The 27576-nt window shown below is 34.3% G+C and overlaps 1 protein-coding gene across 3 annotated transcripts in view; it reads right to left on the bottom strand.

The window, feature by feature from the left end:
- Elk (Eag-like K[+] channel) overlaps positions 1–27576 on the bottom strand; it is a 1090653-nt gene that overhangs the window by 482300 nt on the left and 580777 nt on the right. For all 3 annotated transcript variants that reach the window (XM_072525784.1, XM_072525786.1, XM_072525788.1), the window contains one exon: positions 20925–21062. In XM_072525784.1, the coding sequence (XP_072381885.1) occupies positions 20925–21062 (138 nt within the window). The remainder of the gene's footprint in view (positions 1–20924; positions 21063–27576) is intronic.

Below are 27576 nucleotides of genomic sequence, written 5' to 3'. Positions count from 1 at the left end.
TTTGTCGCCTATTATTTCAGCTCAGATATTAGGTTTTTATTGATACTCTGTGTGGTATTCACGCATTCACCTAGTATTGTTACGTGACCAGTATCTACAGTTAAGCTGATTTACGTTTTTATTAATTAAAAAAGTGGCCTCATCGCAAAACATAACATTATTAAAAATTTAGATCGCTTCGATTGAACCATTTTCCCATCATTATGTCTGCAAAACTCTTCACGTCTATTGAAATTATCTTCTAACAACACGTGAATTCATCTAATTTTCTACAAATGGAATTTATTTTGACGTAAAATTTTCATTACGGATTTTTGCGAAATCTTAAGTTTCCTGGATATTTGTATAGTATTAAGTACGGATCGTTTTCTAACCAAAAAAGCATCTAAGGAAGGATTTGTTTTCAGTAAATGCAGTTTTTCTGCGCCGTGATTTCGATAAATTTTTTACTAAACCAGTTCTTTTAGAGTAAGTGTTTTAGGATTTAAATCCAGTGAAGTATGTGGATTATTTATTTCAGGACTTTTATTTTAGTCCAAGCTGTAGAGATAAAAACAAATGATTTTGAGCATTAATTAGTGAATTAACACAGCGTTATAAAGGGCAATGCCTGGAGTAACCTCCAAGTGTTTGCAACTCTGAACTGTTGGTCATAATTTTTTATCGCACTTTTAAGGTGCAAAAACGGTGTTTTTTGATTATTTTTATGTTTTTTTTTGTATCAAATCAACATTTTACGATAAAATGCGTACAATATTATAAAAATATATAAAATAAGGTTAAATTTGAGCTACGCTACATTACATTTGGCCCAGTATTTTATGCAAAATTAATAACTGAAATTAAAAAATGTCAATTTTTCTCCATTTTTAGTTTTTGAAATAACTTCTGCAAAAATCATTATATTTCAGTTATTTTATTTATAAATTGAATTTGACTTTGTAAAATCCGAGAAACACACACCTCCTCCTAAACAAAAACGTGAACCTGGCGACTACAGTTAAGAAGAAGTTGGTGACCTGGAAAATGTACATTGAAGAACTTTTCTGGGACTACCGAGGTAACCTTTCCGAAATAAATTGCATGAGAGGGCCGTCAATACTAGAAAGCGAGGTGAAAGCAGCTTTAAAACAGTCTAAGAATGGTAAGGATATAGGTTAGTAAGGTAATGAGTGAAGTGAGCACGAAGGAGTTAACTGAACTGTTTAATGCCATATACGATTCAGGTAATATCCCAGAGGAATGGTTATTGTCAACATTTGTAACACTGTCAAAAAAAAAACGATCTGCGAAAACGTGCGAAGATTTTTAAACTATCAGCCTTATGAGTTATTCCCTTAAGATTTTTCTTAAAATCATACATGCCATAATTTACAGGAAATGCGAAGAAAATGTCGGTGAAATGCAATTTGGATTCCGTAATTCCATGGCTATACGTGAAGCACTTTTCACCTTATAGGTCCTACTTGAGAGATGCCGCGATGTCATTTGTGATGTCTATATTTGTTTTATTGACTACGCCAAGGCGTTTGATTGTTGTCAGCACCAGACGATGGTCGCCGCCCTACAAATAGTAGGATTGGATGAGGACATTCGGATCATCATAAATTTATACTGGAACCAGTGCTCAAGTCAAGGTCGAAGACCAGCTGACCGACCAAGTGAAGATCATGCGAAGAGTAAGCCAAGGCTGTGTGCTCTCGCCGACTCGTTCCAATATATACTCTGAGGAAATTTTTACTGAAGCCCTCACAAACCTAGCGATGGGATCCGAGTGAACGGTGGATACATCAATAAAATCCGTTACGCCGATGACACTGTATTACTAGCAACCAGCCTAAATATTCTACAAGCCTTACTAGACTGAGTTAGAACTGTAAGCGTAACATACGGACTAGACCTTAATATTAAGACAACTAAATTCATAGTTGTCAGCCATGCAAATTTAGATTCCGGGGCACTAATGACAGGTAGCGAAGAGATCCAGAGAGCCGACAGATTACAACATAACATCTTACCTCGGAACTACCCTCAACTCAAAATGGGACTACGCTCAAGAGATTAGATCCAGAATTGAAATGGCACGGTCTACATTTAACAAGTTGAAATCCTTCCTGTGCCGCAGTGATCTCAGTTTGGGAACCAAGACGCGGATAGTGAGGTGCTACATTCTTCCAGTGTTACTATATGGAGTTGAAGCCTGGACACTGATGAAAGCCACAGAAAAGCGGATTGAAGCCTTCGAGATGTGGATCTACAGGAGGATACTAAAAATATCGTGGACCATGTCACCAACGATGAGGTCCTACAGCGCATGACAAAAGAAAAAGAAGTGCTTAATTTAGTGAAACAACGTAAGCTTGAGTACCTCGGCCACGTGATGTGGAACGAAGAAAAATATCAAATTCTTCAACTTGTTATGCAGGGTAAAGTATTTGGAAGGAGAGGACCGGGAAGCCGTCGTATCTCGTGGTTGAAAAACCTCCGACAATGGTTTGGGATGACCTCCGCGGAGCTGTTTCGCAGAGCAGTCAACAAAACCATGTTAACCTAGATGATCGCCGACATCCGGACCGGATAAGGCACTGAAGAAGAAGAAGAAGTAAATCCTATCGGTTATTTCGTTTTTAAGGTACGGTTAATTGTTTATAAAAATTCTGAAAAAGAAACTTTTTTTGTAAAAAAGATAGAGATCTAATTCTAAATGGATTTTCTTCTTGGTCAATTGTTATTCCTATGTAAAAATTAAAATATTTGAGTAAAAAATGTTTCCACCTCTGATTTGTTGTTTTGAAACAGGGGCAACTTTTTTGTTATAAATTAATCAAGCTACAGCGCTCCCATATTATATATATTTTTAACTTATTCATTCTTATAGCTGAAGTCAAGACAAAGATTTAAAAAAACGTTTCCTACGAGCAATAGAAGTAGTCAGCATAATTTGTTTAAAAAATCAAAGCTGCTTTAGTTAAGAATTAAAATCAGCGCCATTCAATTGCTAAAGGTCTATATTTTATGAGAATATACCTTTTATTAACAAAAACCACTATTTATAGTCAAAAAACATAAGTAAATTTGACTGTTTTTTCGATTAGCCAAATTGGCTCGATGGTGGTGGATCTTTTCTTCTGTGGGTTCGGTGAGAAATAATGCAGAACTTCAAATCCCTAGCGCTCGGAAAAGTTTATCATATCTTCGTTAAATATTGACCAATTTCGCTGTTTTTGGACTGGAGTAGAAGAAAATTTTGCAAACATTGGCGATTTTGTTTTGCTGCGAATAAAAGTATATTGACTACTTACATTTATTTTTGAATGACTTTTTATCATCTTTGTTTTATATACACTCACCGGAACAAAAAACGGAGCATTTTCCTGTTTAAAATAAAAACTTAAAAGTATAATTCTCTCTAAACTTTTATTATTATAATAACGCAAACACAAATAAAACAAACTGTTTTAAGTAATTTCTAATAAAACTTAAGTGCTTATCCGAAAAAAATGCATGAAAAATCAGAAATAAAGACTACTCTATTCTTATCACTTTTAATAGTGCAAAGGTAGCTGTTGGTATTTTATTGCTATTTTTTTGTTCTTGTTGATGTAAGTAAATTTTTAAGTCGAATCAAGTATCAAACACAATTTGAAGTTAAATTGCGTTGATTTAATCTCAAGAATTATGGTTGCGTCGCTTCCAGATGTAGGAAGTAAGCGATATGTTGCTCAAATGTATCAAATATTAAATAGTACTATGCACTGTATTTTAACACATTTCTTGGCAACCCGAGCTTACACTAGATGACCTGGAACCGGTCCCCAACGAAGAACTAGTGCCCGTGATGATCGCTTCATTCTCTTACAAAATCTACGAGATCCTCTTGCCATGGTTTATTTACTAATGAGTCCAGGTTTACCTTGCACTCTCCAGATAGCCGTGAGAGAGTATGGCGAAGACCACATGAGGGTTTTGCAGACTGTACCTTCAGTCCTAGGGTGAGCCATAAAGGGGGCTCAATTATGGTGTGAGCTGTAATTTCTCTAGAGGCACGTACAGAATTGTACATCGTTCTGAGAGGCTCCATAACAGCTGCCAGGTACATTGATAAAATTCTTCAGGATTTTGTTGTGCCTTATGCTGGTTTTGTTGGAAATTACTTTGTTCTGATGCATGATAATGCCAAGAAACACAGTGCAAAAATCACTCATTAGTGAATTGGCCAGCATTGAGTCCAGACGCTAACCTAATCGAACATGTTTGTGACATGCTTGGGCGAAGAATACGAAGTCGTGTTTCTGCCCTTTTAACTTTAAATCAGTTACAATAAGCCTTTTTGGAGGAATGGGAACTTATTTCTACACAGGACGTTTCTCATTTGATTTTAGGCATGCCATGGAGAATTCAGGCAATAATAAGACCACGTGGAGGAAACATTCATTAATAAAATCAGTTTGTCCAAACACATTATTTAGGTTTTCATTAATTGAGCGTCATTTTGTTACATTTACATTTACTTACGTTTTTTTACTTAATTTTTAAATTGTTATCTACTAAAACAGTTTTTGGTCAAAAGGTAAATTTTTATTAGAAATTACTTAAAACCGTTTGTTTCGTTTGTGTTACGTTATTATAATTATAAAAATATTAAAGAGAATTACTTTAACTTTTTATTTAAAAAATTCAAGTGCTCCGTTTTTCGTGCCGGTGAGTGTATGCTATAATTTTTTATACTCTTTAAAATTGTGTAATATTCCACGGTATTATTACTAGAAAGAGGATTGGTATATTACAGTATAGTCCCTCTAGAACAAACACGGTTTCGCTTATATCGAGGTACATTAGATGTCTCGTGAAATTTCTATTTTACTATATCCCTCTATAGCGAGGCAAATTTGGTTATAACGAGAGAAAATGTGATCAAAAAACGTGTTTTTTTATTTGACTTTTGTTGGGTTTGATGATAAAGACGATATTAACGATATAAGACGATATAAAATCCATTATGCAGGTTGTCCAGAAACTCTTCTGACAAACGAAGACCAGAGATTTCTCAGATAATTTTAAGATGATTTAACCCAATTCACCTAATTCGAAAATTCTTCTAAAGGAAGCTAGAGCTTTTTGAAGATGGCGCCTTGTAAGTAGTTTTTTAATACTTTCAGAACGCTTCTATTTAGAAAAATGAAAACTCGTACGAATATTTATTCTCCAAAGATGAATTGATTTCATTAATTGCGAATTACTAGTACCGTTCATAGGCTTCCTTTTTGGATAGACCAACGGTTATTTTAACATATAACTTTTTTGTCTTAAACTTCTAAGCATTCTTGATACTAGATTAATAAATTTTTGGGTATTCTAGTACTAACAGGTACTCCTACTGTAAGTCTGTAGGATACACCGTTTTCTAGAAAAATCGATTTGAAAATTTTTCGTTTTTTCGTCAGAAAAGTTTTTTTTTCAATAAATGCACCACACAATTCATAAAAGAGAAAAGAAACAAACAATTAATTTGAAACAAAATTTTATTTAAGGTTTTTAAAAACAAAGTATCATGAGATATCACAAGCAATAGAAATACATAGAGGAGCACGACAGTGATGCATTTTGTCACCGCTGCTATTTAATGTTTATAGTGAAAGTATCTGCCAGGAAACCCTTTTGCAAGCAAACGAAGGAATCGTAATCAATTAAGAGGTTGTAAATAATATTCGATACGCAGACGACACTGTACTAGTTGCAAGAACAGTAGAAAAATTACAACGGTTACTTACAAATATAAATATTGCCTGCAACAATTATGGCATAAATATCAATATCAAAAAACCAAGTATATGGTCTTCAGTAAGAACATGACACAACCAGCACATATTAGTATAAACGACATTCAAATTGAAAAAATATCAAGTTACAAATACTTGGAGACTTTAATAAACGAAACTGGAGACCAAAACAATGAAATAAAAAGACGTATCGAAATTGCCAGGGCCACCTTCATAAAGATGAGGAAATTCTTCTGCAAAAGAGATATAAGCATCCCTCTACGTTCAAGAATGCTAAGAGGCTACGTATTTAACACGCTATTATACGGTGTAGAGCCTGTACTCTCAAACAGAACAACATAAAAAATATTGAAAGTTTCGAGATGTGGTGCTACCGTCGACTGCTGAAGATAAGTTGGGTTGAAAGAGTCACAAACTTTGAAGTAATGCGAAGGATAAAAAAAGATCCAGAAATTTTGTCAACGATCAAACGAAGAAAACTCGAATATTTGGGTCACCTGATGAGAAGACATAAATACGAATTACTTCAAAATATAATGCAAGGAAAAATAGAAGAAAAACGAAATCCACGACGTAGAAAAATGTCATGGTTGCGTAATTTGAGGCAGTGGTTTGGCTGTACCACTAATGAACTCTTTAGGTCAGCTGTAAACAACGTCAGAATAGCCTTGATGATTTCCAATCTCCGATAGGAGTGGCGCAAGAAGAAGAAGAAGAAAAACAAAGTATTTTATTACGATGGAACGAAAATACGAGTAACACAAAAGAACAAGTATCAAAGGTAGATAGTAATAAAAGATTAGTGTGAAAAAGGTCAGTGTACTGACCATTAGTCTCTATGCATAAATTTTCCATTTTACTCAGAGAACGCCAAATTTTTGTAAAAAATAGAGTTGTGCACGATTTTGTGTCTGAACGGAATTAACGAATGCTTTTATATATCCTCAAATACAATAATCGCAACCTTGCTGGCGGAGCAACTGGACCGCCTCTTCCAATCCAGTGGTCTTCGTAGTTATTATCAAGAAACTCCCGTACATTCCTGGAAGTTGGCCAGACAGCTATCATGTATTAACCATTAGCTTTGCCGAATATTTAGAGGCACACCATTTAACAAAATCAGGTAAAACATTTATATTACAGAAAATGTAAATAATCAACACCATTTAAACGAGCAGGCAATTTCACGTGTTCAAGTAGATATTCGCCAACTATTCTTATTCAGACGTTTCTGCTAAACCACTGTGCTGATGCTTAAATTCTTAAACTACATAGGGATTTTCACTTCTTCTTCTTAACATGCCATACACCAAAGTGCGTAGGCGACTATCTCATTACTAGAATTCTGTTCTTGGCGGCGTGATACAGCTTACCTGTATTGTGTATTCCTGTCCATTCTTTAATATTTCTTAACCAGGATAATTGTTTGCGGCCGGCTCCTCTCCTACCTTCGATCTTCCCTTGTAGGATTAACTGTGGTATTTTATATTTTGCTCCTCTCAATATGTGCCCAAGGTAACCAATCTTGCGTTTTTTAATTAATTTAAAGAGTTCTCTTTCCACGCCGGCTCTCTTAAGGACGTCATCGTTTCGAACTCTATCCACCCAAGGTATGCGCATCATTCTTCTTAATGACCACATTTCAAATGCTTCAAGTTTGTTGATAGATGTTTTTTTCAAAGTCCACGTTTCCATGCCATAAAGCAAGATGGACCATATGTAGCACTTGACCATTCTGTAGCGTATTTCGAAATGTAGGTTTTGATTACATAGAAGCGGTCTGAATTTCACAAAAGCTTGTCTTGCCATTTGTATTCGGGTTTTTATCTCTTGTTGTGGATCCGATTGGTCATTGATTGTGGTGCCAAGGTATTTAAAAGTTTTCACGCGTTTTATGCGATCGTCACCTATGCATATTATCGGGTTTTCTGGAGGGTTTCTGCTAACGACCATATATTTCGTTTTCAAAATGTTGATTTTGAGGCCATATTTTTTACCTATGCTATTCACCCTATCAAGTAATAACTGCTGATCTTCCAATCTATCAGTTATAATTACTGTGTCGTCCGCATAGCGTAGGTTGCTAATTGGTATGCCGTTCACCTTAATGCCTAATTCCGTGTCTTCTAATGCTTCCGCAAATATATTTTCAACATATAAATTAAAAAGCATCGGAGAGAGTATGCAGCCTTGGCGGACACCTTTCCGGATTTCAAATTCATTCGTATATTGGTCTTGATCAATCCTCACCTTTGCCATTTGGTTCCAGTATAGATTCTGAATAATTCTGATCTCCTTCTGGTCAATGTTGGCCCTATGTAGTAGTTCCATCATGATATCATGTTTAACATTGTCAAATGCCTTCTCGTAGTAGATGAAGGTGAGGTAGACATCTTTTCGTTGATCTAAACAGTTTTGTATTAAAGTGTTCAAACATAAAATTGCCTCTTTTGTTCCTAGTCCTCCCTTAAAACCGAATTGTGTTGACCCGCTAAGTTCTTCTAGTATCTTGTACATTCTTGAGTGTAATATCTTAAGGAAGAGTTTCAGCAAGTCACTCATTAAACTGATTAGGATTTTCACTAACGTACGGATAATAATTTGCGTTATGCTAATTAAAAACTCCATTTTTTGTTCATAACAAAGTTTTGTTGTTTTCGTCGCATAACAAAATATATCTGAAAAAATCTTCATTTTAATTTTTCTGATTTTGTAACCCTATAGTGACTTCTTCACAAGCAGGAAAATCTCTTTGTAGCAGTTCTTGTACCTTTGTAAAATAAAAAGGATATAAATTTTCGGTTTGTAAGATATTTCCTGCGAAATATTTTGAAATTGTGGAATATATGGCAGATAGTCTTTAAACGCTAAATTCTAAATTTTCCTTAACATACATCATTATGTCGCCCTGTTTCATTATTTTTTGGCAATGTTTCTTATAATCGGAAAATTTTTTAGCGTATCTATTTTATTGCTCGGGCGGTATACCTCATTTCGCAATAAATTAAATGTATATCAGCATATTCCTAATTAGTATAAACCATTTTTGTTGAATTGAAATTGTAGTGTTTGGATGCCACAAGGGAAAAACTAAAAGAGAAACTTCACGAACTGAAAACAGTCTAACAATGAAAAACGTAGGTTTTATTTCTGTTGACAGTTCAAAGCCAACTAGTGCAAAAAATATTCATTTAAGTTTCATAACGAAAAAACGAAGACGGTGTATCCCACGGACATAAAATAAGAGTAACTTCTAGTACTAGAATACCTGAAAATCTAATAATCTAGTATTACGAATGTTTAAAAGTTAAAACCAAAAAACTTATGCGTTAAACTAACTGTTGACCTACCCAAAACGGACGTCTATGACCGGTACTAGAAATTAGCAATTGATAGAATCGATTTAACTCTAAAGGATAAATAATCGTACCAGTTTTTGTTTTTCTAAATAAAAGCGTTCTAAAGGTATTTAAAAAAAAACTAATTACATGCAGCCATCTTCAAAGAGCTCTAGCTCCCTTAGCAAGTATTTTGGGACTAGGTGACTTGGGTTAAATTATCTACGCTATTAAATATACGCTAATATTAAAATTCAACAAACCAAAAATAAAATTAGGCAAAAATATTTTTCCCAATAAATATAAAAAACTTAAAATAGCCGAAATAAAAAAAATACATAATTGCGGAGTTATATTCTGTTGTCACCCAATACATTCCAAATATCCATTATCCAATCGCACACATTCTATAACCATTCGCACATCTCGAAGTTCGTAATTTCAGGATCAAAACCAATGTCGAATATGGCATATAGCAGTTTTTTATATTTAGGAAGTATTCGAAGTATTTTCATAATATTTCGAATAGTAATTCCTAAGCGGCATGCGATCATAAAAGGCACATAAAGCCTACACCGCAAAAAAAATTGACACAAGTATTACGAAAATTAACTACAGAAATATTTGAACAGAACCGCGTGTAAAATAAACTTGATTGAAACTTTATATTTTCATATACACTAGTTCATTTTAAAATTTATTTACCAATTATTTCAATTTCAATTTCTCGCTTTATCTTAGGACCCACACAAATTCTTTCGTTCTATTCAATAGACAACTACATTGGACTATCAATTTTCCCGTACTGAGAAGGCAGAATTTCACTTAAACTTAACACGTTATTTAACACGAACACTGACGTTTGGTTTTAGTTAGATGTACTATGTTAAAAATATCTATTAGATATCTACTGGAATTACAAGTTTTTGAGTTGAGCACTATTTTCGCGTTGTACAATCCTTAATTTACAGTATGATAATCCCAGTGTCCTTTTTTCTCCCTTGTCTGATCTGTCTGATCCAAAATATCTCCGTTATCACTAAAACTAAAGCATTATGTTTACTGCCCATTGTTGTTTCCTACAGGTCTCTTGCTTAGTGTGTTCTATATATAGCAGATATCTGCTCTTAATTGCCCATATAGCTTTTGTCTTTTGTGGTCCAGCGCCTCGAAATAACATAATACATATACAGTTTATGGTTCCTAATTGCAGAGTCTGCAGTTAAGGTCTCCATTGTAAATGCCTATTTTATTCAGAAATTTGCTTACTAGTGCTTGTTGGATTAACATGTCTATTACTGTCCTCAAGTTGGTTCCTGTTCTTTTTGTAGATGGTCCACCAATAAATTTTTTCACGTGTGTGTTTTGGAATTCTCTTTCAATATCGCTTATGACTTTCTCGAATCCACTTAACTAAAAACAGTCCGTTTAAATCGTTCGATCCACTTTTAGTAAGTTGATTACTTTTTCGATGTGTTCGATGCCTTGATGTCCTGGTAACCTGGAAAAGTTTAATCTTGTTCCGGTCTCTTAGTTCATTAAGTTATGTAATGCAGTCCCATACCAGCCTAAACGTTACTTCCTAAGAGGCTAGTGCCGTCAGTTCCGTATGACTGTAAGACAATATATAAATCTGCAATATATAAATTCTTGGAATATTGGAGTATATTAGTGCCCCCATATTCTCTCCAGTCGTGGATCCGTCTGTATACCAGATCTTAGATCCAACAGTTGGTTATAGTACTTCTTGTTTCTTCATGTATTCCGGTTTGACATAGACACCATATGTCTGTTGTCCTGTGATCTGGTTCCTCATTAAAAATGTCCTTTATCACAGTCCTTGTGATACTCATATGCCCTGTCCGTTCATTGCGAAGATTCAGTAATTGTTTTATTCCATAGACTTTCAATCTTGTTTCTCCTGGTATTATCAAATGTAAGGAAGACAGGCCTATTAGAGCCTCCATTGCTCTAAAACATCTGCAACTTCAATTGTTTTAAAACCATTTGCCATAAAGTCCCTTTAAGTTTGTCCATTACTAGTGTCTGCAGCAGTGGTGATATAACTCCCCCTGTAGACATCCTCTGTCGACTCGGGTCAAAACAGTCTCTATAAATTTTGTGGTATTTACCACTTTATTCCTGAGTATAGATGTTATCCAGTTTAAATAGTGTCCTTAATTGGACATCATCTGGTACAGTAACAAATGTCATTCTCATTATAAAAAAGTGAAAGAAACACTTTGTGATTTGCTGTTTCTGGAAAAACAATTATTTTGTCTTACTTTATTGAGAAAGACGGATATCACAAACTATTATTTCAGCAAGACGGACTCATGACTTTGTAGCCTATTAATCTCGATTTCAAGACAAGGACTTGTTTACTTATTGAACTCTGTCCTGTAGTCTACCAGAACTTCAGATTACTGATTGTATCAGGCCACAAGTTTCTGAGTATCATGAAAAAAACAGTTAAATCATTCTCCCGCGATTTTTTTGTGTCCATGTTATGTACAAGCACTTTTAGTCTTCACAATCTAGTTCTTTTTATCCGTGTGAGGTACATAATATTTTTTAACATATTACCAAGAAAGCAAAATTCATCCACCCGCTCACATTCCAGCAGTTAAGCCTAAAGATGGATTTTTTAACGTTTGTTAATTAAAATTGTCTTAATATTGGTTACATTAACGTTAACAAAGAACTTATACGAAAGGGCATGGGTTAGAGAAAAACTGTTTGAAAACAAAAACAAATCTTTGCTGCAAAAAAAAAACTCTTTGCGAAAAGAGAGGAAAAAGAAATAAGAAATCCTACAACAAAATGCCATGAATCCGTAAGGAAGTAAAACAAAAATCCAAAGAAAAGAAAAAGGCAAATCTGCAATACATGAATAATAAGACACCACAATTAAAACTATAAGAGAATTCACAAAAAATCTACACTATAAGAGACACAGAGGTTTGTTACAATAAAAAACAACCACCGTGTGTATCGTGGTGCCGAATGCTGATCTGACCACTATATGGTGGTCGCAAAAATAACCATATACTACAGGAAAGTAAACAAGAACAAAATTGAACAGAAGAAGGTAGCAGTTTCCACAAAGATAAGATATACTATTGATAGCCTCAAACAAGAATCAGTACAATTCCTCTACAAACTTAGACTAGCCTCAAAACTAACTCATTTAACTCGAAAAGAAACAGCCGAAAAAGAATATCAAGATATAAAAAATTGCATTCATCAGGCGGCCAAAGAGGCATTGGGGTACGAAGAAGCTGACAAAAGAAAAAATCCTGAGTGGTGGAACAAAGAAGTAGGAAAATTAATTGAAGACAAAAAAAAAGCTTATCAAACATGGCTATCCACGAAAGACTCAGAAGACCGCAGAATTTACAGCAGACTCAACAGGGAAGCAAAGAAAGAAGTCACTAAAAGAAAAAACGAAATGTGGGAAATGAAATGCGAAGAGATGGACCGATGCCTAGGAGGAACCAAAGTGACACAAGCTTGTAAATTCAAAAAAAGTATTAGAAAAGAAAGAAAAGATGAGGGAAATATAAACCTGATTCAAAATAAAAAGTGGGAAAAATATTACGAAACGCTATTAACAGAAAGTAGGCACGAATTTATGGAAAGACCTGACCATATCTCAATGACAGAAAACTCAGAGGTGCATAAGATAAACAAAGAAGAACTGAAAAAAGAATTGAAACAAATGAAAAATGGAAAAACACCCGGGCCTGGAGACATTCCCATCTTGTTAGTGAAACATGGACCGGATGCTCTTTTGGAAAGCTTAGTGAATATTTTTAATAAATGCTTAATTGAAGGCCAAACGATTCCAGACGATTGGAATTTGGCTCACATTAGCCCCATTTATAAAAAGGGAGACAAAAAAGAATGCGGAAATTATAGAGGCATTAGCGTAACTAGCTCGCTGGGAAGGTTATATGGTCGTATATTAAAAAGAAGAATAGAAGAAGAGTATAAAGAAATTGAAGAACAAAGCGGCTTCAGAGCAGGAAGATCGTGCGTGGACAACACATTTACCCTTCAACAAGTAATTGAAAAACGAACAGCTCGAAACCTCCCTACGCATCTGGTATTTATAGATCTGGAGAAGGCTTATGATACAGTTCCTTTAAAACTCTTATTTAGTGTCTTGACGAAAACGGACCTTAGTAAAACATATCTAAAAGCAATACTGAACATCTATAAATGTCCTCAAAGCACTGTAAAAACAGGAAATACTTTCTCAAGGGTATTTAAAGTAACGAAAGGCTTGAGACAAGGATGTTGTCTTTCCCCCACCCTATTTAAAATATTTATCCAAGAAGCACTGCACCAGTGGAGACAAAAATGTGCGGGAATGGGGTTGAAGCTTAACAACCATTATCTGACAACACTGTTCTTTGCAGATGATCAAGTACTAATTGCAAGCTGTGAAGAAGATGCAGATTATATGCTTAGAAAGCTCAAAGATGAATACGAAAAATGGGGGATGAGTATGAGTATGTCTAAAACAGAATATATGCGAATAGGCAGTGAAGACGAAGGCCCGGATTTGGAAATTAGACAAATGAAAAGGTGCTACGAATACAAATATTTGGGAAGTATTATCTGCAGTAAAGGAACAACGGAACGAGATATAGACTATAGAGTGCAACAAGGCAGGAAGAGTGTTCAAATTCTGAATTCGATACTTTGGTCCAACAAAGCTACTATGAGAACTAAAATGACTATCTACAAAGTAGTTGTAGAGCCCATTCTTACATATGGAGCAGAATGTTGGCAAATGACAGTAAAAGGAAAGAAAAAAGTTGACACGGTTGAAATGGACTACCTGAGAAGAGCTTGCCGTATATCAAGAGTAGAACGTATACCTAATTCTGAAATTAGAAGAAAAACAGATAGAGTACATACAACTTCTGAAAGAATAAAAACTAGACAGTTAATATGGTATGGACACGTACAGAGGATGGACGACAACAGATGGCCAAAAAGAGCTATGTAATACAATCCAAGTAATAGAAGGAAACGAGGAAGACCAGCCAAGTCTTGGATACAAGGTGTTATGGAAACCATGAAAGACAGAGCCATTGATGAAGACGCCTGGAGAGATAGAGAAAGATGGCGGTCGAAATGCGAGAAGCGACAGAAGCTGTAGGATCCCCGCTTATATATATATATATATATATATATATATATATATATATATATATATATATATATATATATATATATATATATAAACAACCACTAAGACCTATAACATGTCTTCTATGGATTACAAAAGAAAATGTAGAGATTTATAAGAGGACAGAGACAAGAGACAATAAGAGAAACAGTAGAAGTTAAAGATATAGAGACAAACACACAGATCACTTAAAAACACTTTATTCAGAATACCAACCGACATTAACAGAACCAGAAACTAGAATAAGCAGCGTGGAAGTGAAGGAAGCACAAAAAAAAATTTAAGAATAGAAAGCTGCAAGCTCTAGGAATGGACAAAATTACAAATTAAATATTAATTAATTTCGAAATAATGATGACAGATTAATTAGCATAGCTTATCAATAAAATTAGCATAGCTTATTAACATCGTGTGTGGTTGTTGGATCCACCATCAGGCGCCTCCCCAGATGGTGAATAGGGGAATGCCTCTCAGATATGGGTGATACCGAGGAAATGAAATACTCGGGGTAGACCAAAACTAGCACATGAAAATAAAAAGCAGCATTTTCATTACTCTATTAAGGTGTAGAATAATGTTTCGGAATAGTTTAATATATACACTTTTAGGCGACAATTATCATATTCGATTAATACGGCTAAAACACTGCGATGGGGAAGGCAACGGAAAACCACCCCATTATACTCCCTAGTAAAGTCATCATGGCATCGATTGGTAAAAAAAATAATTTCATTGATCATGGGCTTGGGAACTCAAGATCTAACAAGGGAAGAAATAAACAATTAAACCACAGAGCCTCCTAGGTCGCTAGCCAGCGAAATCCCTGGCAAAACATCACCAGACATAAAATAAAAATCAAGAACCTGTATAGAATAGCTACATGGAATATCTCTTCTTCTTCATGTGCCGAGCTCGGTTATCGAGCGTTGGCTATCAAATTGGCTATAGTAATTTTGTTGACGGCAGCTCGGAAAAGAGATGCAGAGGATCTGTTAAACCAATCTCTCAGGTTTCTAAGCCATGACGTTCTTCTTCGACCTGGCCCTCTTCTTCCGTCTACCTTGCCATATATTATTAAATGGAGTATATTATATCTCTCTGGGTGGCGCATAACATGGCCAAAATATTTAAGTTTGCGATTTTTAACTGTTTGACGACTTCCGTAACTTTTCCCATCCGATGCAAAACAGCTTCGTTACGAACTATATCCACCCGACTTATTCGTAGGATTCTTCGATACACCCAGATTTCAAAGGATTCTAGTTTCTTGAGAAGTGTATCCGTCAAAGTTCAACCTTCGACACCACACAAAAGAGTAGAGAACACATAACATCTCAGTAATCTAATTTTCAGACTTAAAGTAATATTGTTTCCACAAAACAGTTTCTTCATCTTAAAGAATGCAGTTCTGGCCTTCTCTATCCGTATTCTAATTTCTTTGCTCATGTCCCAGTTCTCATTTAGATTACAACAAAGGTAAGTGATACTATTAGTTCTCTCCAGTTGTTCACCATAAGCTGTTACCACTTCCGGTTGTGTTGGCGTTTTACTGACGACCATCACCTTTGTCTTTGCGGTGTTTAGCTTAAGGCCATATTCATCACACGTTGTGATAATCCTATTAATTAGATGTTGAAGTTCTTCGTAATTGCTTGCAATTAACACTGTGTCATCCGCATATCTCAAATTATTAATATTGACGCCATTAATTTTTATACCACATTGAACATTATCCACTGCTTTATTGAAAACTAACTCAGAATAGATGTTAAATAGTAGCGGGGACAAAATGCAGCCCTGCCTTACTCCTCTTCGTATTTGAAGCTCTTCAGAGGTGTCCCGGCCAATCCTGATGTTTGCACGTTAATGCCAGTAAAGGTTTTTAATAATGCGTAGGTCTGTATCATCAATACCTACCTGCTGAAGAATGGCTATCATTTCAGAATGTTTTACTCAATCAAAGGCCTTCTCAAAGTCAATAAAACACATATAAACTGGATGTCCGACATCCCTGCATCTCTGTACCATAACCTGAATACTAAATAGTGCTTCTCTTGTTCCAAGGTTATTGCGGAATCCAAACTGTGTGTCACCAAGTTGTTGTTCTATTTTTTGGTACATCCTAGAGTGCAAAATTCGTAGAAATATATAACAAATTTGTATGAAGCCAGTAAGCCGAAATAAAACCACTAAATAATAGTATCATAGGGTTAAGTGAAACAAGATGGCGAAATACAGTGAATTTCATATCAAACGGATATGCCGTTTATTTTTCTGGAAATGAAGACCATATGCAATAAAAAGGAGTATCAATAAATTATAAAATAACCCACTAGTAAGTATGTCACTAACCTTATCCCAATATCAGATAGCTAAACATGTAAATATAAATATAATCCAAGTTTATGCTCTTACTACTGACGCAGATGAACAGAAAATTGAAAACTTCGACCATCAAATAGAAACAGTGCTGAAAATAACAAAGAAATACGAAGCAGCAATAGTTATGAGAGACTTTGGCGCTAAAGTTGGTCAGAAGATAATGCAAAACATCATTGGAAACTTTGGCTTGGAATAGAGCAATCAAAGATGTGAACGTCTAATCGAATTTTGCCAAGAAAATGACCTTGTCATTACAAATACCTGGTTTTTAACTTCCAGAAAGACGCCGGTACACGTGGAAATTTCCTTTAAAATGGACAACAACGTAGAATAATACGGAATGAAATAGATTACATCTTGATAAACAACCGATTTCGAAACAATTTTGCAGATGTAAAAACTTACCCGCCGCTGATATAAACTCAAATTATAATGTACTTTTCTCAAAAATACAAATTAAATTAAAGAAATTAACAAAGCCTAGTGAGATATATCTCAAATTCCTTAGAAACCTCCAAACATGTGCACACATATAACAGCTGATAAAGAGAAAAAAACACAAAATAAATTGGTAATCTCCGAGTGTTGGTACGACATATTAAACTTGATTTTAGAGGAAATAAGAGAGTCTTTAAAAACACCTTAAATATTGGCAAAAAATAAGTGGTGATACGGGAAATCCTAGACCTAATGGAAGATTGACGCAAACATAAAAATAGAAATATTAACAAATACCGCGAAATCAACAAACCCATAAAAAAATTAAGCAAGTCAAAGAATCTTGGCTCGGGAATATATGTACAGAAATCAAAGACCTTCAAAAAACACGACAGTTTAAACCTCCACAAGAAACTTCAATATACCTCCGGAATTAGGAAACTGAAAAATGTTCACGTACTTAAAAACGCAGACGGAAAAATTTGTGGTCATGAACAAGACTGCAAAGAATGGGAAAAATTCATAAGTGACTTTTTTGATGATTCTTCTCGAGAAAATAATACACACACACATACTACCTGTGATAAACACTTAGACAGAGGTCCCAGTATACTGAAATTAAAAGTCAGAAAAGCAACACAGCAAGCGAAAAATAATAAAGCACCCGGGCCAGATTAAATTTCTGCTGAACTACTTAAGCTTTTGGACAAGGAAAACATTACCTACTTAAGCACTTTTTTTTTGAACAAAATTTACAACGAAGGAATAATAGCAGATGATTGGTTGGAGTCACTATTTATAACATTACTAAAGAAAAGCAGGCCCACCAAATGCAGCGATTTTAAATTAATCCAGTATTCTTTCTGTGCGAAGGTAGAATGGGTAATAAGCAGTTTGAATTTAGAAATGGTCTAGGAACTAGAAAGGCACTATTTTGTATGCGCGTTCTCGTACAAAAAGCACGTGTGTTCCAACAGAACGACTATGTTTTTTTTATCGAATTCAAAAAGGCATTAGACCGAGAACACCACGATACACTTTTCGATTGCCTGCAGACAGCAAGACTTCACAACTACGATATAAGACTGCTAAAATACCTATATTACAATCAATTAGCCTCTGTCCAAATTGGAGATACTCGCACTGAAAAGCTATCCATCAAACAAGAGACAAGAGGGTATAAAACTGACGATATAGCCGTTCTTGCAGAAAATTTACAAGATCTCCAGACATTAGAATATCTAATCAATGAAGCAAGTGATAAAATAAGTTATAAAATGTTGACCCGAATAATTACGACAAGACTAGAGAAAAAGTTAGATGTCTACCAGCCCCGAGAACAAGCTGGCTTTTGCTCAAAATTCGGAACAAACGATCATCTACAAACAGTAAAAACCTTAATAGAAAATTCGCTAGAATATAACAGACCACTGGTACTTATCTTCGTAGACTTTCACAAATCCTTCGACACTGTGGAATTAGACAGCATTATAACTGCTCTGAACAATAGTAGAATAGATTACCGGCTCACAAAGCTAGTACAGACATTATACCAAAACGCCACAATGCGTGTAAAACTACATGATACCACCAGAAAAATTTATATCAAGCGAGGTGTGAGACAGGGCGACACTCTCTCACCTAAATTATTTATAACGGTCCTCGACTACGCCTTAAAAATGCTAAAGTGGGAAAATAGAGAAATAAAAATAGATGAAGAAACGCAGAAATCATCTGCGTTTTGCCGACGACATAGTACTTATTACCGAAGATCTGGGTGAAGCACAACAAATGGTACAAGAATTACAAAACGTATCTTCAACAGTAGGTCTAAAAATGAACATCAGTAAGACCAAATTTATGACAAATTTAGTTCCCAGCGAAAACCTAATCATCCAAAATCAAGTGGTAGAATTGACAGAAAAGTACATATGTATTGGTCATGAAATCAGAATAGGTAAGGACAACCAGACCTGCGAATTTCAACGACGAATAACACTTGCTTGGGCGGCGTATGGTTCACTAAGAGACATCTTTAAGAGCAGCATCCCGATAGCTATGAAACGAAAGACATTTGACCAATGCGTTCTTCCTATTATGACATACGGAGCAGAAACTCTCACGCTCACAAAAACAACAGCACTAAAAATGCGAGTGGCACAAAGGCGCATGGAAAGATCAATTCTCAGCGTGACAAAAATAAACAAAATAAGGAATCAAGATTTAGAATAGACTGAAAGACATAAGATAGACCAGAAAACTAATTGACTGGCGCCCACGAGAAGACAAACGCAGCAGAGGACGACCACCAACACGCTGGATGGAGGACATTAGACGAATATCCAAGAAATGGCAACAAGAAGCACAGAGTGAAGAGTGGCGAAAAATGGGAGAGACCTATGTCCAGCAGTGGACAGAAGAGGTTGCATGATAATGATAATGATGAAGCAAGTTATCGGAGAGGCCTTAAAATTAACATTTCAAAGACAAAGTGGATGGCACTTTGTCTTTGCTCTCTAAGAAGAATTGACAGTCGACTTAAAGAAGAGTATTTGATAATTGAAGAGCTAACGGCTGCTAATAAAAAGAAGTGAACAGATCGTTTGTGGCGTCGGTGGACGGTACTTTGTTGTGGACGGGACTTTGTTCCCATTAGTCGGTGGCTTCGTTCTAACATTAGCTACGGAAAAAAAAACAATTGACAGACGAAAAAGAAAGAACAGTTGGCATTAGATACGGAAAAGAAAAAGAATTCATGCTCAACCGGTAATTCAGATTCAACGCTTACCAACAGTGACGTCAGAATGGATAGTGACCATCTGTCTCAAGTGTCTCAAATTCTGCTGAGGCAGTCTACTGATCAGACGATAGGGTAGCGAAGATAGCAAGAAACAAATCACCGCTGGGTAGAAGAAATGTGGGCCGATTACGGAAAAGATAGAGAGACAACATAACGTAAAGGCACATAAACAGGCAGAAACTGCCAAGGAGATATAAAAAGAAAGAGAAGAATTTTAAGAGTTTACAATGTACCTTATCCCAAATAGCTGCTTTCCATATTTTGCTATTTCAATGGCGTGGTTAGCTATTGTTGATATTATTTTAACGGACTTCTCATTAATTAATCATTATGTAAAATTTTCTGATATTTCATAATTTAAGAGTTGGAGTATGTGCTGTATCCAATGATTTAGGTTTTTATACTTATCGATAATAATCCTTTCCCAATCATCTCTCAGTAATCAAAAATGTTACTTGATTTTAGTCCCTGAACCTTTTATAATTTTCTTCTACGCGTTGTGATTGTTGTTCTATTATTGTAATGTTTTTTCCATTACAGTTTTTCTTTCCTGGTCAAATCTTGCTTAGTTCTGTTTAATATTCATTATAACGTTATATTTTAGAAATGTTTAAAAATAATTATGAATTATACCTGAGATAAACACAACTTTAAGCCGTAAAACTCAAAATATCCAAAATATTCAAAGTATGATTTAAACAATACTTCTAAACGAAAAGTTTACGTATAATAATTTGTAAAATATCTACATATACATCGCAAAAAGGTTTAATTTTATAATCATATATGTAGAGTTTTGCATGTAAGCCAAAACTTTCAAACAAAGCAAAAACATACGTTAATAAATATGTCTATAGAGCTTATATTGATTTTTAAGTTACAAAGACATTTATTCGCTATTGGGAGTAAACTGTTTAATACTTGTGTCAATTTTTTGCTGTGTACTTATTGGAGGTTTTTGTCAATTTTTTTCTTATTCTTACCGCTGTCGTATAGTTCACACTCAGACATTTCAGCCATTTTAGTGTTCGTAATATCCTTGTGGGAAGCCAGGTATAATACAACTTCTCGTTTCTCATTTTTTATAGGCACAATATCTAGTAAGCACCAGAATGGAGTAGCTGCAACAAAAAAAAATATATAAGCAAATAGGTATTTTTAATAAAAGCTAGTAATATATTGTATTAAACAAAAGTATACAAAGTATTTTTATTAAAATTAAAGGAGCACTTTTTTAATGAGCTTCAATTTTTTTGGAAAGGTACTACCCAAATAAATTCAAATAATTTTAATAAGTATGTGGTAACGTGACATATTTGCAGATCTTCCATATTACTTGTAACGTTATAAATATCAACAGCTTGTTATTTTTCTTAAACCTTGCGATAGGCGCGCCTACCAAGGTAACTAGAACGGTCGCGCGTTTCTTCGACATACGCGTCTTTATTTATTATATTTTAAGCAGAATTAAAAATAACAATAATATCATCATCATCAGTGGCATTACACCTCGTTATGAGCCAAAGCCTTCTTCAGAACAATCTTCCATTCGCCCCTGTCTCTGGCAACTCTTCTCCATGCTTTAACTCCGATGGATTTTAGATCATCCTCGTTATCTTGATACCTAAGTTTTGGTCTTCCTCTGGCTCGTCTTCCCACTGGTCCTCTTCGGTCGAAAATCTTTCTGATCGTTGCATCTTCATCTCGCCTAATTATATGTCCTATCCATTGAAGGCGTGAATTTAATACATTTTACAACGTCAGGTTCCCCAAAACTTCTGTATAACTCAAAATTGTAGCGCCTTCGCCACAAACCCCCAAATCCTCCATATATTTTCCTTAGAATTTTTCTCTCGAAACGTTTAAGCAATTCTTGGTCGTTCTGTGTAAGTGACCACGTTTCTGACATGTATGTTAACACAATGGCCTTATTAGTGTTTTATTTATGGTAACTTTAATTTTTCTGGGTAGTTTTGGGGCTATCTGTTTCGTCAAGCCGTAATAGCACTTATTGGCAAGCACTATTCTTCTTCTAATTTCTTCGCTGACATTGTTGTCTTTGGTCAGCAGTGAGCCCAGGTAGATGTAGGTGTCCACACCTTCCAGTTCCAGATCAATAATTAATAGTCCAGATATCTGGTGGCCTGATCTAGTACAATACATATACTTGGTTTTCTGTGCTTTTATTTTTAATCCCATTCTCAGTGCAGACGCCCTTAGTGATCGAAATACTTCGATCACAATAATATATATTATTTATTTAATCTACAGAGAGCTAAACGATTGATGCAGATAAGAAATCAATATAGAAGTAAAAAGCTCAACATTTCCGTTGTAATAAAAGATATTCAAGAAGTTTAATTTAATAATTTTAACATGAATTTATTTTCAGTAGATTAAAAATGTGAATTAAATATTGTCATTATATTGATATAATTAAGTATTGTTTTTCCAAGAATAATGCGTTTTCTTTTTACTCACAATCTTCTTCATATTTTTTAATAGCCTCCTCACTGGGGAGGATAAATTTTCTTTATCACTCGAATCACTACCTATGCTCGGATTTTAACCCCAAGGTATTAAAACGGAAAATATTTTAAATTATTATAAAAAGAATTTAATATTAATATGTTTAACAATCATTAATCCATTGACCCGAGTTGAAAGTACGTATTAGTGGCTTCGTTTCTAAAACAACATTTAAGCTAACATTGAAAAAACACGGGTATTTAGATATTTATAGGTATAAATACGTTACATCAGATTGTAGAAGGATATTCAAGTAAAACGCAATTAACAATAATTAGTCATTGTAAATATAGTATAATTAAGTTATTAACTGAATAACTAAGTTGTTATCAACAATTTCTCACAGATACTTCGTCTAAGGGCTAGCAACTCTAGTAGAGTCCTACGTTACCAAGTACCTTATTCGTTTATAACTTAAACATAGTTATTCCAAAAACATTCTGTGATGTAGCCCGCTAGGGTTTTTATATTAATATAGCTTTTGTAAACAATATATATATATATATATATATATATATATATATATAAGAACAAAGATATATTTCGATCAAAAAGCACAAATATAATAACAAACTATTTGCACCAAACAAACAACAGTAATCATTTCTTTAATGACTTATTCAAAGGTAACATAACTGTTGCAATGTACAAGGAAGATTATATAAATTAAAGTCAAGCATTACGTCTTAATGATGTGAAATATTATAAACAACTGACAAATTATCCAACATGCACATTGCAACAAAAATCAAACAAACTTGTATCAAAATTGGCTAACGATAGCATTATATCTGCTAATAAATCAAAATCATTGAAAATTTACAATTCAGTAGCTCCACGATTCTACGCATTGCCGAAAATACATAAACCTACTCTCTTAATGAGACCAATAATCTCTTCAATAGAATCTCCCAACAGCAAATTAGCAAATTTTACAAAATTAATTTTAACAAATGCATACAATTTCAACAACGACTTAGTATTTAAAGATTCTTTGTTTTTAGTAATTTCATAAATGATTGAAAAATTCCAGAAACATACAGTTTAGTAAGTTTTGATGTGGTATCTCTATATACCAACATTCCTTCTTATTTAATTCTAAACAGTATAGAAAAACACTGGAATGAGATCCAATCACGTTGTACATTAAATTTGAATACATTGAAAGAGACATTATATTTCATTTTTGATACCAATATATGCAAATTTAATAACAGTTATTACAAACAAACATCAGGCACTCCTATAAGAAGCTCTTTATCACCAATCGTTTGCAATTATGCTCTTGGTGATCTCATTGAGGAATGTTTAAAAATAATACCTGTTTCATATTCCATTTGTTAAACGTTTTGTAGATGATGTGATCCTAACTGTACCCAATGACAAAATAACTGGGGTCTTAAATATTTTTAACAACCAATGTAGCCAATTATAAGTCACTACAGAAAGAGAACAAAATAACAGTCTCCCCTTTTTAGGTATGATTGTCCATCGCATACATGACAATAGTCTTAAAACAGAATGGTATCGAAAACCTATTTCTAGCAATAGATTCATAAATTACTATTCGGAACATCCTACAAAAATGAAAATTAAATTAATTTTGTTACTAAAAAGCAGAGTAACTAGAATAACTCATCCAACATATAGAGAACATAGTTTAAGGAGACTAAAAAACATACTAATGGAAAACTCTTATCCCGTAGGCCTACTCAATAAATTAATTTTTAGTACTGCAAACTCTTCAACCTTAATCCCATTGATCGACAATACCAACAATAAAAAACAAATCACAGTAAAAACGGCAAACCAAGAAATAAACAATAGCCTAACAATTAACACCTTAATACCAACTTAACACCACAAACTTTTGGATTTTTACCTTATATTCTATTCTTAACACCAAAACTTCTCAAATTATTTAAAGGATTAAAAAACATAAAAATTGCCACTAGAAATGTTAAAACCATAGCACATTTATACACTAAAACTAAAGATCCTCTAACAACCAAGGAAAGTGCTAAATTAGTGTATCTATACCTTGCTCAGACTGTGATAAGGTTTATATAGGAGAAACTTCTCGCACATTACACAACAGAATTATTTCTCACAAAAGTGATGTAAAAACAAATAAATCACAAGCTTGTGCATTAGCTGACCACTCCATCAATCTAAATCACACATTTAATTTTTCACAAGCTTCAATTCTAGAGAGGCAGAAAAATGAAAAGAAGCGGTTATTAAAAAAAACACATATACAGAAAAATAAAAAATGTATAAATAAAAAATCAGATATTCACAAATTAAGTAACATTTATTGTTACATATTACCATATCAATAAACAATTGGAATCAAGAACATCAGAACATCAATCAGAACATCATAATCTCATTTTCTATCGACATCCCAACAATAAAAAATTCATATATGCTTAAGCTAAACTGACTGGACTAATTTATTTTTCATCGACAATCAAATTAATAATAATAAAAACTATTGTTACTTGTTTTTCTTTCCACATAAAGTAACTGTATATTTATTCATATATGTATATTAATCAAACCAACATGACATATATAATGACATAATGAATAATGATATATATATATATATATATATATATATATATATATATATATATATATATATATATATTATAATGACAACATAGTTATTTTAAGAAAAAAATTTTAAACAATTTTAATATATGTGTATTGGACAATGCTAGGAATTACCGTTTAACTTCTATCATTGTTCTACACGTCTTTTAAATTGAAATGACGTCATAACACTCTATTCATACCGATTCGAGTATGGGAAGTTTAATGAATGATCCTCTTAGACCATATGAGCCGTTGAAAACCAGAGTGGTCTAAGTCAGAAATGTTGAAATTCGAAAAACAACGACTTAAAGTTAACATGTTGGCGTTAAATGGGAACATAAAAACTGACTTTGATCAGAATGATTTTCAATAAAAAAAGCTTAAACTTAAGTAATTCCAGCGGAACAATCAGCCAGCAGTCGAAATTTTTATATTTTTTGTTAATATTTTGACTTAGACCACTCTGGCTTTCAATAGGTTCATTATTTTGGAGTAAAGCAAAAAAGTTAGACTTACAAACGATCGTGTATTTTTGTGTATTATATTATTACAAATTAAATTTTTATTCATAAAAAACATCGTCGTCTCCATTCGCCACCAAAATATCTTCCAGTGGACCTACTTCTGCAGTGTTGTTTCCATTTACGGATAAATTTTTGAAAAAGTCGTGATGAATGGGCGGTATAAACGCCAAAAGATCTTCCATATCCTTTTTTTTCTTAATCGTAACTGGTATTGGAGCTTCATACAGTTTTGAAAATTCAATATTTTGTAAATTGGCGATACGTCCTTTTCGTACAGGTTGCAAGTTTATGACATCAAAAGGAAACTCCTCATCTAATGTTTCTTTATAAAATATTTTATAGGGATCACTCTTTCTAAACTGTAGCCATTGAATTTTAAGCCACGATACTGGCGCGTTATCTTCATTTTTCTTTCTTCTGGTAACAGCTGCTTCCAGGTTTTGTGACGATACAAAATTATTTCCGTTCATCTTGCAAATACGATACGGTTTCTTTGTGCGGCACTTCTCAAACACACTGTACCAGTCGTCCGGCACATACTTCACTCTATTCTTTGCGTATTGTTCGATTACACCAAAATCACGATCATTCGGGAGAAAGGAATGTCCGGATACCATAAACTTATGGTCTACCATTTCCAAATTATCGGAATCTGCAATGAGTTTCAACCAAAACAAACACTGTTTAAAGTTCCTATTCTGCCCCCCACAGGCATCACTAAATGCAATGATGTGTCTTGCGTCCTTTGCATTTTCTAGAACATGCTTTCGAATACAAGATCCTATTTCTTGTGCTCCTCGAGAGGCTATAGTTTCATCCCAGGCATACACGAACACCTTGTCTTCGTCGCTAAACTCGTGAATACCCAAATTGTACACATACATGTTTCTTTTATAGTAGGCTACAGAGCAAGTCAAAGTTGGAAACGGTAAGGCCTTTTCTAAATCAAACGTGAATGCACACACTCTCCCTTTTTCACGTATGCTTGTAATTTTAGCGTCTTTCAAAGCAGCTCTGGCCTTTTCACTGCGCCGTAAATGCAGCTCGTGTTGTGATTGAAGCACTTTCTTCGTATTCTCGTCCTTTTCCTGGGTCACCTGATTTTTGTATTTGTCACACTTAACACATGTATCTTTTAATGGTACGTGAAAGTGAAGATTGAAATCGCGATGGAAAATTTGTCTGTATAAACTTTCTGACACAGGATCTTCTACACATTTCTCTTTGTACAGGGTATACATTGTACGTACATTGAGCTCTGGATCTAAAAACTTTCTATTAGGATTATGAGCTCGTGTATAATGAGATTCATAAGAAGGAAAGCTGTTTATGTGATCGCGTACTAACTGTATATTTCCTTCAGGAGTTTTATTGCTAGGTGCATGTTTGCCCCGTAAATCTTCACCAGGAAATGATATCTCCCCCTTTTTTAATGCACGCATTAACCTACCATTACTTATTGCAAAGGTTTGCAAAAAGTACATTTTGCACACTTTATGAGACTCTTTCGGGGTATTTAGGACATAAGTGTAGGATACTGCTTTTTTTCTGCCTTGTACCATTTCTTGGACGGTGAGTGGCTGGTTTAGACAATTTTACAATACCAACTAGAAAAGCATTTTGTGCTAAAAAATTAGCTATGTTCCAGAAATTTGTAAAGATAGCTTTCCTTTCTTCCTGAGAAATTTTTTGAATGCATTTGCCCTTGCACGTACACTCCCTGTTATGAAACTCTTTCGCTTTTACCACCTTATTAGATGTAGACACATATTGTTCCCCACAGTTTCTTTTTTCTTTTCGAACATTCTTGATGTGTTTACTTGGCTCTCTATTTCGTTTTCTGCCGACGTGCTTGGTAGTTGATCCCAATTTTAACTTCGAACTTTCGTCAACTGAAACAAACGTACAAATAAAATACTGCTATTCACACATTTGAGGTTATGAAAGGAAATAACAAAATAAACTTACCTCTATCAGA

Source organism: Diabrotica undecimpunctata, chromosome 3 (genome assembly GCF_040954645.1).
Source record: "Diabrotica undecimpunctata isolate CICGRU chromosome 3, icDiaUnde3, whole genome shotgun sequence".
NCBI lineage: Eukaryota > Metazoa > Arthropoda > Insecta > Coleoptera > Chrysomelidae > Diabrotica > Diabrotica undecimpunctata.
This window is presented reverse-complemented; position numbering and strand designations above follow the sequence as displayed.